The sequence below is a fragment of the Rhinolophus hipposideros genome (assembly GCF_964194185.1).
Source record: "Rhinolophus hipposideros genome assembly, chromosome: 14".
Classification (NCBI taxonomy): domain Eukaryota; kingdom Metazoa; phylum Chordata; class Mammalia; order Chiroptera; family Rhinolophidae; genus Rhinolophus; species Rhinolophus hipposideros.
This window is the reverse complement of record NC_138060.1, coordinates 8888161-8905720: the sequence shown is the minus strand read 5'-3', so window position 1 is coordinate 8905720 and position 17560 is coordinate 8888161. Positions and strand designations below refer to the sequence as shown.

At 41.1% G+C, this 17560-nt stretch overlaps 1 protein-coding gene across 24 annotated transcripts in view; it reads right to left on the bottom strand.

The window, feature by feature from the left end:
- Nucleotides 1–1134: 1134 nt before the first annotated feature.
- The window catches only part of MAGI1 (membrane associated guanylate kinase, WW and PDZ domain containing 1), a 573273-nt gene continuing 556847 nt past the window's right edge, over nt 1135–17560 (bottom strand). For 18 of the 24 annotated variants that reach the window (XM_081071390.1, XM_081071399.1, XM_081071382.1 and 15 more), the window contains 5 exons: nt 11693–11786; nt 11502–11562; nt 10505–10648; nt 7784–7922; nt 1135–3789 (listed from right to left, as the gene is read on the bottom strand). In XM_081071390.1, coding sequence (XP_080927516.1) covers nt 3056–3789; nt 7784–7922; nt 10505–10648; nt 11502–11562; nt 11693–11786 — 1172 coding nt within the window. In that variant the 3' untranslated portion in view covers nt 1135–3055. Of the gene's footprint in view, nt 3790–5484; nt 5743–7783; nt 7923–10504; nt 10649–11501; nt 11563–11692; nt 11787–17560 lie in introns of those variants that run through there. The other 6 variants (XM_081071391.1, XM_081071392.1, XM_081071387.1 and 3 more) reach the window with 2 other exon arrangements.

The window sequence follows — 17560 nt, the reverse complement described above, 5'->3', positions numbered from 1 at the left end:
TTTGACTTAGTAGGTCTAGGGTAGGGCCCCAGATTGCATTTCTAACAGGCTCTGCAGTGATGATGAGGCAGCCAGTAGCAGGGCACTACACTATGCCAAGGCACGATTCCTTCTCTTTCAACAGAACGGTATATTCATCAAGCTGGAGCCAGACACTCTCAGTTGATTACTTGACCTTGATACATTTGAGACAAGGAGACAAGAAAGATACCAATCCAGAAGCGATAGTGGTTATGGAATGCATACATTTCCATGTATTTTTACAGTAAAAATGCATTAAAAAATCTTTCACAAAAGAAACTTAAAAAATACAGGTAGGGTGTTGAGTTCTCCCGGCAACATTCTTCCAGGCATCCACTGTGTAATGGGTGGGAGGGACATTCCTAAATGGTTTGATTTAATCACACAAAATACTCATCCACCTTCTCTCATCAAGACAATTACATGAAGCAGGGGACTAGGGAAAGTAGGCTCACAATAATCAGTCTCCAATTTAAGGTTACAGTAGTTCAGAGAAAACTATATCTTTCTGCTTAATGCATAGTCCCTGTACAGTACAATATTTCCAAAGCAAATCTGATGTGTGGAATTCCGATGAAACTGCCACACCGCAAGTCTTCACAGACTGAGAAAAGCCCAGGTGGGTAGCACACAGATTTTAAAATGTCAAATGTCATCTCTGACAACAAGAAAGACATCAAGATATTAACTTCAGGATGTACTCCAAAAATCCACCTTGATTTCATTTATTTAAAACTGTGGGCCACAGTCGAGAGCATCATTTAACATCACAGATTTTGCTAGAAAGAGTGAGAAAATTCCTAGCAGAAGAACCTTAGGAATAAAATCCCGAAGTTGGCTCTTAGGAAATGGATGAAAAAGAACATCATTATTCAGTTGTATTCTCCCTCACCATTACTACTACAGCTTAATGTATGCTTTGTATGAAAAACTTCGATAATAAAAATAGCAGTCAGACTTTCCCCTTCTCTTTAGCTATTGAATGTTCATTGTGTCTATTCCATGAAAGGAACTTGTGTTTGGAATGTCCACACAACTATAGCTACTCATTCTAATGTTGTGTATAAACCCATAAGTCAAATAAAGCTATGAACAATGTAATATTTATATATGCATAGTGTTTTATAAAAAGATTGGCCCACATACTGCTTTTCATCGATACAGAAACAGTATTATGTCCATAGCACACTGCAAAAAATGAGTGAACAACAGAATGCAAACAAGTGCTTAATAAATCACAAGCAGGCTCACCATGGAGGAAATGATGATATTCAAACCAACTAAAGCTTTAGAGAATTACTTATATAGCCTCCCATTTTAAAACAGCTTTACATACCTGATTTAGTTTACATTAAAATATATCCCAATGAATCAATTTGTTCCATATTCAGAAATATAAACACATATCACATTCCTAACAGGTAAATTTTTTTGTCATAAATTCTCTTTTATACAAGAAAAAAAGGCAACAGCTTTTTTTGTTTGTTTGTTTTTAAACAGGCTCTATTAATTACAATTTTTAACTCTGTACACACAATGATTGGCTGGTTTTCTTTTTTTTTTTTTTTTTAACAGTACCATGAGAACAACAGTGATTGACTTTCGAAGTTTTGTGTCTGTATGGAAAATGCACAACATTACTACGGAAATATACAATGCATTGTAAGCAGCGGTTTGCTGTTGTGGTCCAACAGGTACAAGCAAACATTTTGGCTCAGCTAGGCAGTAATCCATTTCAACCACATCTTGGGGCTACAGCCGACCCAATCACACCTGCTGTGGAATAGCAAAAGAATGTTTTTTAAAAAAATCGTTTTGTTCTGCTGTCCAAAAATTCAAGGAACAGGGTCACCAGGGTGGAAGTTTGCCAACTAGATCTAGAATCACTGAGATTGAATCCTTCTTTCCCCTTCAATCATCCTGAAGACTACTAGGGTTTCAAAGGGAAATCAGCATTTCTCAGAATAAGCACCTTCAACCCTCACTTCTTTAAATATCAACAGACCTCCAACCCTCACTTCTTTAAATATCAACAGAGAGGTAACTTCCACCAACCCCATTCCCTCCCTCCCTATTTTGCAAAGGGCAATCCTGGCCTTATGCTAAAAAAGAGGAACATATTTTCTATACTGGGGATTTTTATGGCTCCTTCCCACTGGGCACATCATCTCCCACTCCCCATCTACTATTCAGCCTCAAATAATCAGACAACACAGAAGGTGTTGGTTGTCCACTCCTAGTAGTTGAGCAAAGCTGTGATGGAACTGCCTTAATGAGATCTTATTAGATGTTGGTAATGCTAATGAACCTGACCATCTGTGCTTGGGCTGCATTTGGGTAATGGCGGCCAACCTTCCCCTCTCTGTGCCATTCTATGGCCAGGGAGAATACAAACTGTTTTCTGAACCAACTATGACTTGAGAACGTAACATTTCTTTGTGTTGTGTAGGTTAGCTATAAATATCCTTCATTTGCAATAGTAGTCTCTTCATATAGTTTGCTTGATTTTAGGATCAGCAGCAATCCTAACCCATCCCAAAGAGTCCTCAGCTTTTACAAACATAACTTTTGCCTTTTTTTTTTTTTAAGAAAAACTCCTAACTACAGTACAGCACTACATCATCACATAACCGTTTGTATCACATTAAACTTAATAATTTCCCTTACTTAAGAGAAAATGATGAACAGCCCTATTTAACCAGGAGAGAAAAAGATTGCCCAAAAAAGGGGAACAACTCTTGACAATTCTACCGTTTACGTAGAAACAAAATCTATAACCCTTTGGGGCAGCATTTGGCAAATAATTTCCAAAAAAGTATGCATTTAAAAATACTTCTTTTTAATATTATACATCAGGCACAACACTTTTCATATATATTTTTCTCTTATAAGATTTCAAATGCATAAAATGTTGCTATTTATAGGATCATCAGGTGTCAGATGCTTCATCTAAGTAAGAAACTAAATTATTTCAGGTGTGTGACCTTCTTCGTAGAACCTTTGACACGGTAAAGGTTGGCATGGGACTCCGGGCTCAGATGCTGAGGTCCGTGCTACACTCTTTGTAGGGGCGCCTCCTCTGCTCCGGGGGGTGTCTGGAACCTCGGCCGCCGTCCTGCCTCGCACTCGTCTCTTCCCTTTCCCGGTGGCCGACTCTGTCCTCTCTGGTCCTTTTCTCCAGTGACCGCTCTCGCCTGCGCTCGGGGGACCGGGCTCGCCTGCGCTCGGTGGATTTTGCTCTCCGGCCGGGCGAGCCCCCCCCCCCCCGCTCCGGGGATGTCCTCGGGTCCGGGAGGCGTTCCAGGGACCTCCTCCGGCGGCTGGGGGAGCTGTCGCGCCGGCGGGCGGGCGAGCGCTCTCGCCGCCTCTCGGGAGACACGTCTCGCCGCCTCTCGTGCTTCTCCCTCCTCTCCAAAGTGGTGTCGGCGCTGCGCGTGCCTTCCCGGCGCTTCTCGGGGGGCCTCCTCCTGGCGCCGCTGGTCCCCGCGCGCTCGGCCCGCGCGTCTCGGCGTCCGTCCGGCGCCCGCTCCTGGGGCCGGCCGGCCCCGCCGTCGGGTTTTCTGGAAGTCCCGTTCCAGGTGTGGTGCTCAGTGGGTTGCCGGCGGTCCTCCCTGCCGCCTCGGGGGTCTCTCGCGTGCGCCCGCCTCTCCGCGCGCGGCGACGGTTTGCGGAGGCCGGGCGGGCAGCTGGGCTCCGGCGGCGGGAGCGGCCTGCGCTCGGCCCGCCCCGCCCTCACTGCCGGGAGCCCTGGGGCGCCGGCGCAGGGGTCTGCAGGGAGAGGAGCAGAGCACGGGTTGGTAAGCGCGGCGTGGGTCCGGGCCCCACTCCCACACTGGCCTCCCGGTAGTCACAACAAGCACACCACTGCAAACGCTCTCGCAACCAAAGCCAACGCAGTCGCGGGTAAGTATCACTGCAGCTAGTGAGGGTTACCAACAGGGCTTGTGGCTTTCAGGGTCTAGGCTGCTGTTCTCTGCACGCCACACACTCCTCGGTGCAGAACTTGCAACAGGCGTACTTCTACTCTAGAAAGGCACGGCCTAAGTAGGCTGCCTGCAGGTATCAGAACCTCCCTACGTTAACTGCCCTGTCCTCTTTTCCACCCACCAACCCTTCTCCCTTGCCCACCCCTCCCCTGCCCCCATGAAAGAAAATATTTTCTTTTTAAAGAACATTTGTTTTACTTTGCTTGAAAATAATTTGGGCGATTGACCCAGAGGGGCATGAGGGAACTTTCTGGGGGAATGGAACTAACTAGTCTGTGTTTTGGTCTGGGTAGTGATTCAATAGGTGCACATAGAAGCAAACTGTACACGCAGGCTTTACGCATGTTACTGTACGCAAAGTATACTTCTATTAAAAAAAAGTAATCCAGGCTGGTGGGCAAAGGGGATTACCGAGGCAACACCGCCCGATGTTGAGGACTGGCAAATGTGACAGGAATTTGAGGGTCCATTAAACATTCTCCCTATTTTTGTGCATGTTACTCAACTATTTTCTCTACTTTTATGTAAATGTAAGGAACTGTTTTTAAAATGTGGAGACTTCTGACAGATAATAGAGAATGGAAAAGAGGTCGTCAGTTGACATGAGATGGCGTTCAGATAAAGCCTCTAAGTTCAGAGGCATTTCTCATTCTGCTATAGGAAGCAGCTACAATTACATCTGTGAGCTGTGGAGTCACTGCAGTGCTTCCTACCACATCGAGCTCTCTGCAGATTGAAAAACAGGGCAACATACAAGGGCTGCTATATATTATACACTATTTGAAATAACACTGGAAATGTTTTAGGGAGCATCCTGAATTTATGAGTGCTCTTTTCAAAGCAGGGATGTTTTGCTACAACTAAACCCAACAAGTCATATGCATTATACCATTTTCGGCAAGGCACCAGCAGTTGTGTGCTGCAGCATGTAGGGCAAACCAGGGAGCCAGTCAGAGATGAAGTGGATTCTCTGAAAGGATCTTTCATGAGGCAAAAAGGTAAACATTGAGCACTCCATTTCATGAATGATCTCCCAGAACCTTGGGTGGGTGTTAACAAAAGCAGGAATATAGCTTTGAGCAGGGAGGGCTTGGCAAGGTTTTTAGTAAAGGGCCAAGGAATGCATTATTTTTGGCTTTGTCACAGTTTGTTACAACTACTCAACTCTGGCACTGTAAAAGCAGTCTTAGACAACACATAAAAGAAATGGGCCTATGTGCTACTTACTAAAACTTTACTTACAAAAAACAGGCTGTGGACAGGATCTGGCAGTGGGATAATGATCAAGCCAGAAATTGTATCTTCCTGTCTAGCAAAATCCTATCTACCCAGGTGAGAGCTCTGTGATAAGAGGTTTGTTCTCTCTAAATGCTGGGTACCTACCAGAATGAACACAAAGTCATTTTAAGATTTGGGTGAGGGAAGGTTGCTTAGATCACTATCATAAATCTAACCTTGGGGTTTTCTACACCTACTTTTAAGATAAGGGAGAGCAAGACTTCAACAGGGTCAGTGATGTACTTACAATTCAAAGAACGCAGGGTGCTCAGAATGAATTGCCAAACATATCAAAATAGAGCTAAGCAGAAGCAATGAGGAAATTAGGCCACAGCACAGAAACACCTAGTATTGATTGAGCTACAAACCGTAGTTTGATTATGGCCCATAAGGTAGAAGCAAGCCTCCCCGAGCTTTTCATTTCTCATACATGCAGCGATATTGGGAGGTATCATCGCTGTAGGAGGGAGGGCCCAGCACCAAGAACAGTCAGAGAGAAAGAGAAAGAGAGAAAGAGAAAAAGTTGAACATTTAGATTCCCTATAACAAAGAGGAAAGAAAAAAAATCTGCATTTGTTAACATAGGGCAAAGAGAGTTTATTTGTCCAGTCAGACAGTCTAAGGCAACACTCATGTAAGGCTGCAGAGACCGCAATCAGAACAGTGAAGATTTTAGACAGCCATATAAGGTGACTCGAGGACCCACACAATAGATGCATCCTTTTTTCTTTCTTTTTCTTTTTTTTTTTTTTTTCTCAAACAACTGGAACAATGACAGGCTGGCATAGGAGAGCATTAACAATAAACAACAAAAGAACAAAGTTCCCTCCCACCCCCACCCCGGAAGACCGCGGCAGTTAAATTAAGTACAAAAAACTCATTACAAAAATAGCCTCACAGAGAAGCAGGTTCCAATCAAGTCAGAAAAATATTGGAACTTAACATATTATAACCCATTTGTGACTCTAATCAATAGAATTAGATTTAGTCCAAATGACACATGGAGACATTACAGCAGCACAACCCTGGCACGTTCAACCCTTCTTGGAAAACCGAGTATTTAAATGATCTTTATTTTTAGCCCAAAGAACATTTGTTAGTGTTGGATTCTCATCCTCAGTGCAACAGACATAGGTTTTGAGAAGGTACACAGGTTACTGACGGTGACTCTCAAATGAAATATCACATCCAACAGAAGCATAGGGAAGACAGAAAAGGGAGACAATGTTACACATTTCAGTGGCATCCATACACCTAGCGGTGGTTTAGTACAGTGCACAGCTGTAACATCTTAATGTGGTCAGAATACTTCCCCTGTGGTTGGCCATGCCTAAGGGGGCCTCATCTGACACCCTCCCTGGGCCCCTCGTATTTTGCACCTGTATTAATGTCTAACACCTGGAAAGGCTGTCCTTGGAAGGAGTTATCCTTGTCCTTGAGGATTAAAGAGCTTGTCCTTGCATCTGAATTAAAGATCTTATCAAGTCCAAAATGCAACTGGGAAGTGTGCAGAATGACTTTCAGAAAAGAGGGTGACAGATAAAATCCCTAATAAAGGGGACTGACGTCTATGGGGACCATTCAATCACAGTTTCTATAGAAACTTTTGTAGACCTTTGGTTGGGAAGAAAAGCCCTACATCTAGGGCATAGCTTTTTTCTTTTTTAATTTTAAACAAGAATCTCAAATAAATAAATAGGACATAATTATTATAATATACAATATTTTGCCATCAGGACACTAAGCTATGTAAAGATCATTGCTGTTTACTCAAATCATGTCTAAAGATATGACAAAGGAACTCTATGTATAACCTGGCTTTCCCCATAGGAAAGGTATAGTAATGTGTTTCCCTCATGATGAGCACTGGGAATCTATTTCATCCTTTATCATGTAAAAACATATGGCTAACATATCAACAGTTCTGTTTGCTTCATAGCAGTGGGCTCAGGTGTTCTGATTTGGGGTAGGGACCGGTGGGGTGGATGCAGAAGTGTTGTACACAGAGAATAACGGAGGTGAGCGAGGCCCCCAAATCATCTGAAAATTTCACGTCTCTTAAATAAGACAGCAAGTAACCAAACAGGGAAAAAAAAGGAAGATTTGTGCCTCAACATATCACTCAGGAAACCTGCTTTCCTGCTTCTGAAAAGGAGTAGAGTCATTTTGTGCTAACAATTGGATCTCAGAAACAGTTTGGCACAGTTCAAACAATCATTCCTTCGCTCTTGGTCGGACTAGACAAAATGTTCTCTCTGATTATCAGAAAGGGGGCTATACAGATCTTGTCCTAGGCCAGGCCCCAGTCCACGTAAGCAAGCAAAAGGATGAAATGTGCAGAGATTTCAGAACAAGCGAGGCAAATAATCACACGGTGCGAAAGGCTGGTAAGACACTGGTGAATGGGGGGAACAAAAAGACTGTCCTGCTGCAGTTCTGGAGACAAATTCATGGAGTCATGCCAGGGAAGGAAGGAATGTTTTCATAGTTTGACCCACCATATTCTGGTACTGAGCCGTCTCCCCGCTTCAGAAAAAGACGCACTCTGCGGCCACCATTCTTAATCAGTTCTATAGCCCGAGAATGCTTCATGTTTTTGGTGGTTTCACCATTGATCTCTAAAATTTCATCACCAATCTGCCCAAAGCAAGAGAGAACAAAGTGAGATAATTACAAAAGGGTTTCACCAGCTACTGAGGTGCTTTATGATTTAATATTCTTTTATCGATTGATTTATTAAATATTTATTGAGTATATGCCAGGAAATCTTCTGTTGCTTAGGATTCAGCAGTTAAAAAAAAAAACCCAAATTCCTGTTCTCATGTAGATGACATTCTAATGGGAGAAAGATAATTAACAAGAACATTAGAAAAATACATGTATGTTAGATAGTGTAAGTGCCAAGGAAAAAAATAACAAAGTAGTAAGGGGATTATTCATTGTTGAAGGAAGGAGGATATGGTAAGCAGTTTCTAGGGGGGCCCCCAATGATCCCCATCTCCTTGTATTCACATCCTGTGTAATCTCCTTCCCTTTAAATGTGGGCTGAAATTAGTGACTTGCTTCTAACACACAGAGTATGGCATGTGTGATGAGAGGTCAATTCAAAGGAAAGGTTACAGTATTATTTTGGTTTCTGTTTTACTTGCCCTCTTTTGTCTCTCACTTGTTCACTCTGACACATGCTATGAGCTGCCGTATGGAGTCCATGGTAAGGAAATGAGGGAGGGCTCGGGCCAGCAGCCCAAGAGCACTGCATCCTGCCAGCGACCCTGTGAGTAAGCTTAGAAGCAAATCCTTCCCTAGCTGAGCCTTCAGATGAGACCACAATCCTGACTGATACATGGACTGCTGCATTCACTGTGTGTCAGCTGCTGTTGTAGGCACTGGAGATAAAGGAGTGAACGAGACAGGCCAGACCCATACTTTCATGAAACTTATAGTCTAAAAGGCAGAAGAGAAGCACTAGCTTTGGACTTTGAAGCCTTGAATTTGAATTCTATCACTTACTAGCTAAGTGATCTTGCTCAAGTCCTTTTGACTTCTTGGAGTTCACTTCCTCATCTGTAGAAGGAGGTGCCTACCAAGCTAAGGGGGTGAGATGTGTCTTGTGATCACTACAGTATTGTACAAAATATCATGATAATGGTATGTCATTCAGTCAGAAACTCTCAGGTGAGTAAAGACATGGAAAAGCATGTCTTTGAAATTTAAATAAAAGAAATATATTCCACTATATTTTGCCTAGTATATGTACAGATTGTGCATGTTTATGCATAAAGGAAGGATATGTAAGAAACTGGTAGACAGTTTGACACTAGAAACTATATTCTTACTACATACCATTTTTCAGTTTGACGTTTTAAAACCCCCTACATGTCTACTTTCCTAATCGAAAAAACAAAAACTCATTAAAAAATTCAATCTGAAGAAATTTAAAAATCCAGATTGTGTCGTAAGTATTAAGTTCCCTACCCTTGGTCCCTTTTTTCCTTTCCTGACTGACCCTTCATAGCTTTTAATTCTTTGCAAATTGCTCCCTATGTGCATGTCTCAATCTATGTGACCCATCTATAATGAACAGATGATTTTCCTTTTTTTAAAAAATTATCTGCCTAGGAGAACAACATATTCATACACAATAACAGATATTAGATATCTAAACAGAACAGAGTGGACTCTTGGCATGTGTGTCTTTAAAATTTGCAGTTTTGACTACCTCAGAGCAACCTTGAATATTCCTGCCATGGAGTAACTGACCCTTTGCAGAGGCAGAGTCAACATGCTCCTGAGGCTGGGGTAAGATGGTTGGTGACTAGCTAGAGAAGAAATGGAGCTCCCCACCGAAAATTTATACCATGTTTCGCCGAAAGTAAGACCTAGCTGGAACATAAGTTGTAACGCGTCTTTTGGAGCAAAAATTAATATAAGATAACTGGTCTTATTTTACTATAAGACTGGTCTTATACAATAACATAACATAATACTGGGTATAATATAATATTGGGTATATGATATATGATATAATGTAATTATAATATAATACAATATAATAAAGACCGGTTGTATATAACAACATAACATAATATAACATAATGTAATACCGGGTCTAATATAATATAACACTGGGAATATAATATAATATAATATAATATAATATAATATAATATAATATAATATAATATAATATATATCAGGTCTTATATAATATATTGTATTATATATAAGACCAGGAATATAATATAATATAATATATGTAATCATAATATAATACCGGGTCTTATATTAATTTTTGCTCCAAAAAAAGCATTAGAGCTGATGGTCTGGCTGGGTCTTATATTTGGGGAAACACGGTACAACTACAGGGCGTTCCTGCTTTCTAAGCATCTGGGTACACCCAGGATTCTTATGAAGTGATGTGTCTGCCACAGGAGATTAAGTATAACAACTGTGGTAATGGGATTCAGAAAATACCTACTTTAATAAGTATGTAATCCTTCATTCAACTCCAAAGAGCTGGAAGGGCTCATCTAACGTTAGCAGCTACAGCTAACTATGCTTTGGGAGAAATTTACCCTAGGGTGGGAGTCATGCATTGAGAGTGTATTGAACACTGTAGAAAATACAATTCTCATGATCAAGAAGGTTCCAGCCACATAATGTCCAAGTCACTACAGGTGACATGTTTACATCTACTCTGGACTCCTCTTACTACTTACCCTCATCTTTCCACATCTTTCTGCTGGACCATCCTCTGCTAAGCGCAGGACATAGAGGTCCATGTTATATTCTCGGCCTCCTCGAAGACTAAAGCCAAATCCCTTGGCTCCTCTTTCCAGTTCCACAGTGTAAAAATCTTGCTCCTATTTCAAGAAATGAAATGTAATCATTCTGGGAGAACTTATCTCCACACCTATTTCTCTCCATCTCTTCCCAAACATTTCTATTGTGCTGATTTGACAAAAAGGCACAATCACTATCCCCTTCTTGGTGAGCCTCAATTGTTTATTAACATCCATTAACCTTAGAAGTTTGGAGATCCAGAATTTGAAAACATTCATAAGTGTGCCTATAGACTGCAGACCGTATTAAAACTTAATCAGTGAGGCTGCAATTTACATGTGTGGTAGGAAAAGTCATTCCGCTGCACATTGCTAGATGTTCGGCCTCTCTGTCTCATGCCAGAAACATGCCAGCAGCATCCAGCATTAGGATAGCAAAAGGCTCTGAGAAGGCCAGCAAAAAAGGAACTGATTAACTTCCACCCAATGTTTCCCAAATTTACTTCACTTGCTATTATTTATGCACCCTCCCTTACTGCCACATAGGACAGGTATTTAGTTCTATGGATCCCACCTGAAATTCACAAGTCTGAGAAACACCTTAAGAAAAGGACACTTTGTTAGCATAATTATACTTAAGAATACCACAAGTAGATATAAATCAGCTGTTTTGCTCTTCTATTGATCCCCAATTATTGCTTTTATTTTGTTTGTTTCTTCTCCCTAGAAAAGGATATCTAGGAATGTTTTTCAAAGGTAATAAAAGGTCATTTCCTAGACAACCAAATGTGAGTACATATTTAGTACATCCCCTCATAAAAGGTTATTTCTTTTAATTGAAGGTAACTTGTAAAGGATATCTCGTAAAAATAGCTTCAGAAAGCTGGGAGGAAACATTCAAAGCCAACAGAGAAAAAAGAGAAACGGGCCTCACCTGTGTTGCCTGGGGTGCTTTGAACTCAAACTGAGATTCCGGCTTTGGTTTGGTGGAATTCCTGCCAAAGTGAGAGAAATAAACATGAGAACCCCTGGAGAAACTGAGAAAGACCCAAGGACCAGTGCCATCCTGCCAGGAGGTACTTTTTTCCCTTTAACTACCAGAAAAAAACCAAAGCCATGTCTGACCTGGTCTCCTGGGCCCCTTGCTGAGCAGGGGTGTGTGTGGTGGTGATGGTGGCAATCTTCTCTGCATTGGTCAGCAAAGTGGCATTCGAAGACTCTGCAGGATGAGACAGAATGTCATCAAATGAGGCTCCCCCGAGAAGACATCGTCATACCAGGAGATGTGCAGAAGCCCCATATCTGAATGACAAGTCTGGCTTCTCTAGCACCATTCCAAGCAGTTCTGACTTGACTTTCTATTAGGTTGGTGCAAAAGTTATTGCGGTTTTTGCAGTTGTTTTTAACCTTTTAGACCACAATTACTTTTGCATCAACCTAATAAACAAGAGTTTAAAGAACCATTCTAAGCTATTCTATGATGTGAGCCATGTATAATACCTCCATTACCGTCCTCCCAGCCAGACATCCCCACCGATGAAATAGAGTCTGCCCAAGAAAATGGTCCTCTAACACTGTAGCCAAGATAGGTGTCTCACTCCTCTCCCACCACATAGAAACAGCAGGCCCATCAAAACACTGTGCCACACCAGAATTCTCTCCCAGAATGTCACAGGCTGATAATAAATATCTTTGCTAACATTTCCTGCAGTTTATCAGCAATATTTAGTGAGTCTGCTTGATTTCCTCATGTGAATATTAAAATTAGAAGTGGGCGAACATCTTGTTACACACACACACACACACACACACACACACACACACACACTCCATCTACTTTCTTCCCCATTGCTTTTCATGAAGCACAGTTGAAAATGTGGAGTTCTTAACAGATTTCGTCTATCACTCATGAGAAATTAATTTTAAAACTTGCATTTGTTAGAGCCAGAGTTTGTAAATACAAGTTGTATAAATCATAAAGCCACCCTAACATAATGAATATGACTATATTATTATGTGAATTGACTTTCTTCTCCACTGCCCACATTCATAAGCAACCGCATTCATCTCTAGAAGACTGGAGATCCACATCTTGAAAACATTCATGAGCAGACCTACAGACTGCACACCAACATGCATATATTAAAATGTGATCATTTATATAGTAATGGTTATATGTTCTTTTACAAATAATTGCTCCATTATGATCAAGGGAAATAGCAAGCAACTATGAGCAAATTGCCCCTTAAATATTTATTTTTAGGTTGACTGTTGGGAACATGGAATAAATTTGCTATTTAAGAAAATGCTAAATATGGTGGTTATGTTCTAAGATTGGCCTATAAATGCCCATTTAATTCACAGTGTGCCAAGAAGTCTAGAAGTTTCTAGGAGTCCTATGGTTCATTGGAGGCACTCTGTTTGTTGAGTAAGTGTATCTATCCATCACGTACAACAAAGTCTCTATGGGAAACTATGTTAAATACCTGCATTGGGCTACCTGGACCGTACCGCTCTTTACTGCAGTCCTGGGTGACCAGACATCCCTCAGATCCCAATCGCTTGTGCTCTATCTTCCATTTTAATTTCCTAAGGATATCACTCAGCTTGTTATTTTCATTATACAGTTGTTAAAAGCATGGGCTTGAGATTCAAACCCCGGTTCAAATCCTCCTTTCCCTGCTCATTAGCTGTGTGCCTTAGTTTCCTCATCAGATAGAAAGAGATGACATTAATTCCCTTCTCTGGGATAAAAGTATGTGAAATGTTTAGTACAGTATCTGACATACAATACACACTCAATACACGTTTACTGCAGCAATGGCTCTTGCTACTAGTTCTATTTCGTATTTGTTACTGTGGAACTTGTATAAGTTATTTAAATTCTCTGCAAAATGAGAAAGTGGGACTATGACTTTAACAGTTTGCATGCAGTCCAGTCATCAAGCCCATGATTCTTATAGCTAAGGTACGAGATTAGTAAAAAAATGTAACTAGATCAAGGGAACTGAGAAGTGAATCCTGTTCATGTGTTAGGACAATGTTTCTGATACTGTTTTACCCAAAGTTTTTATAGATTCTGAGGGAAAAGGAACCTCTGGTCAATTAAGGGTGAGAAATAATGGGTAGAATAGAAATGTCTTTGCACCTCTGTGGTTTGCTTTTCCCGTGGACTCAGAGCCATAACCATGCCAACATGCCTTGCAACCCTCCAAGTCGGGGAGGAGGTGCTTCTCAAATTCATGGGGAGGCAGTTTATCCTAACGGTTATGATGTCAGATTCTCTAGTCAGACTATCTGGCTTTGCCGCTCAAGGTTTGCAATTTACTGGCTGGGATGTAAGCAAAGTTACTTCAACTTTCTATGCCTCAGTTTCCTCCACTGCACATGTGGGATAACAGAGATATCTAAGAGAATTGGTGCAAAGATTATCTGAGAGAAAAGTGCGTGGGATAGTTCCTGGCACATCAAAACTGCCCTCCAAGTGATTGGCATATTTTTTATTGGTAGCATGTGTTTATTACTGTTATCATAATATTAAAAGCATATTAGTACATTTGTATGATTGCAGTTAACTGGTATGACCAAGGTGATAAAGTTAAGATATTTCATAAAGTATACCCACTGTGTCAGTACAAAGGACTAAGCCTGCACAACCTGCCATTATAATTCACCAGAAGTTTCATAAATACATGTATTGGTCCGTTAAAAATGCTTGTTGTTGCTCATTGTAATTAATTTTAAGGGGACTCTCTGGAAAATCACAAGATTGTTCAGGCCATGGGGAAATCATAATCAGGATACCAAAAATAATGTTTCCTGGTAATTAAAGTGATTCTAATTACTGAATTGTGCGGTGGTTCCCCTTTGTAGTTCTTGTGTGTTTTTGGTAGCCAGTTTTCCAGGCAGATTAGATCCCATTCTCAGATCAGATTTTTATTTCTGCTGCTTTCATGATCGCCGAGATTAACAGATAATTACTCAATACACATATAAACAAAAAAAAATATTAATTTTCTTCCTAGCCTTCATTTGTTATTTTCTCCGTTTATATGCAAATCTGTTTTGGTTTCAAGCTTAACTTTAAGCATTTTAAAAATTAACATTTAATATGCAAATGCCTATTTGAGCTCCCTGAATTTTCTTGTTTTTCTTATTCTGAACCACCACCATTTCCTCATCATTTACAGTGTGCCAAGATCTGTGCCAAGTGCGTTATCACATGCCTTATTTCATTTACTTCTTACAACTCAATGAAATAGGTGCAATTGGTACCCCATTTTGCAGAGAGAGACACTGAGACTTAGAAAAGGCAGGTAACATGTTCAAGGTTATGCAGAGAGCAAGTGGAAGCAACTTTTTAAGTCTTCATTTAGAATTAAACCAAAACTTTCAGGGCTGAAATTCTCTCTGGCTTTTAAAATACAGAGATGAAGCCCATTATCATAAATGTATAGCTCTATCCCAAAGCAAAATTTGCTCCCTGTAAGAGAAAAACTATAAAAGACGGGCTTGGTATCAGCAGCAGTATTACGAAGGGGTATCATTGTATTGGACTTTTAAAACTCTAAGGCAGGTGGACAGATTGGCTGTTTTTATGATACAGTCCGGAAAGTACTCTACATCTTTTATTGAGCAATGTTCACACCTACTTTAGCTCTCGCAGAAAAATGGAAATGGATATTACCACACTTTCCAGAGCAATTGTGTATTAAGAAAAGCATATCCTAGCTCCCAAGCCACAGTCACGGCGCTGCACTAACCCAGGGCCCTAACTGCTGACAGGAGCTTCCAGCTTCAGTTTCAAAGTATCTCTGTGACAAGAGATTACAATTCTAACCTCGCTTCCACGGTAATATCCTTAGCCTCCCCGACGGAATTCACATTATGAAGCCAAGCAAATCAACAAAGGATACAATCATTCCTTTCATAAATATTTCAGTGCATAAACATGCATGTGATATCTGAAGGAAGTGTTTGAAATTTGAATCCCATAAATATTTGGAAAGTTTTGGGACACTTGAAATGTGTATGGCTGGACCCCTGCTCCTTTTGTCCGAGGATCTGCTAGCATCATATCCACAGAGCCTTGTATTAAGATAAACCTATATCCTATTCTGTGCCTTTGCTAAGGAGATAGTATAGCTGTGTTGCCGAGCCCTATCTCCTATTTAAGCAAATACTGTGAATCAGAGTGATCCAAAGTACAAACTTAGGACCAAAATTAATATATTTTTAAGCTCACAGATACATTCATTATCATGAACTTGATTCACTCTGATGGTTCTATGTTGGCCTGGCTCACTCAGGGTCTGCCTGTCTGATTAGAGTCTCATTCGCACCCTGACTTCACAAGCTATTTGTATACAACACAGGTGGAAGGAAGCGTGTGATCTAATTTGTCAGATTTCAAGTTCAGATTTAGTAGCTGGAGCTATTCTCTGGACCTTTCTGTGCTGCCATTAAGGCTCTCCTATCCCTTACGCATATGTCATAGGAGAAAAGATTCTGCCCCCACTCTTCTTCCCACCTCGGTCCCAAAGATAGTAAAAGCAAAGAAGGTAGGACACCCCTGATCTAGGCATGTCCGAGGTCTGTGAAAGCCAACCTTCTACCAACGCAATAGTGCCAAGTAAAGGGGAGCCCTGTTCCAGAGCTTTTGTTGGAGGGGGCTGGCAGTGCGAGAGGAGAGAGTGAGTGAGTGTGAGTGTGAGTGTGTGTGTGTGTGTGAGAGAGAGAAAGAGAGGGGGGGGGTATGAAAAAAATGGGAGCAGCAGAGAGAGGAAAACTATAGCTAAACCCAGATAAGTGAAGTTGGAGAAAGAATGAGGTGAACAATGACAGGCAAAAACAATTAGGCAGCATGAGTAAGGTAAAGTGGATTCGGAGTGGGTTCCGAGCACTGTCCAACCAAGAACGCATCCTCCTGGAGTGGCTCCTAGGGTTTCTGAGAACAGTACTCTGCACAAGATGGATTTTTAAGAGCTTAGAAACCATTCTGAATAAGAACTTCCGTCTCCTTGTGAGGATCACAAAACAAACTGTCTTTGGGCTACCGGATGAATTAAACATTAGAGTGAAGGATCTGAATGAGACCAGAGCACCTCCCTTTTACCCTACAATCTACAGTGTCCAACACACCTTCACAGAGAGAAGTGGAGCCGTCGTGAATCCCCTTCATCAAAGTGTACCGGGTACCCTGTCTTCTAGGTGTTTGCACAACCTTCCCAGGTTGCTCCAGCATCTCTCCAGGAATCTAACTCCCGTCTCAACTCTAATTTCCAACATGGCATTTCTGGCCCCATTTAAAAGATGAGTATCAAAAAATCCACCCTCTATCAGACCTGCCTGCCTTTTCCTGACCACCAAACTTAAAAAGGAACCGAGGTAGTTTTATTATCGTGGCAACACACTCCTGCAGTATCCTGGAATGAAATCACATCCTCAGCAAGGTATCAATCCTTAACTATAGTGTATCAACTTTAATGTTTACTGTCTTTTAACCAAGGTAGCCTGTGGATGTCTATCTTAGTTACATTTTTGAAGTATTCATGTTGACAAACATTTTTTTATTGACAATTGTTACTGAATAATTCACCTTGCATTGTATTTTTTTGGGTTCAGGTTTTCCAAAAATGTTTTCCATTGCTCCAAGTAGTTGTTTCAATCTAGTTATGGAAGGTGCAGGCACAGTGGCCCATGTGGGGATCAAATCAGCAACAGTGTTAAGAGCACTGCACTCTAACCAACTAAGCTAACCAGCTGCCCTCCATTGCACTTTTTAAAAATCAATCAACACCTAGTATGTGCACAGTAGTATAAGTTGCTTCTGCATACTTCTGTCTTTTCTGATTTCAAACTCTTTTTCTAAGCCCTTCCGTCCAGGAGTGCTTTCTTTTCTTCCTTCCTTTTTTGGACATTCTCATTTCCACATTAAGATGGAAAAATATAGATCCAGCAAGTCAATCCCTGTGTCTTCTTTCGGATTAGTTT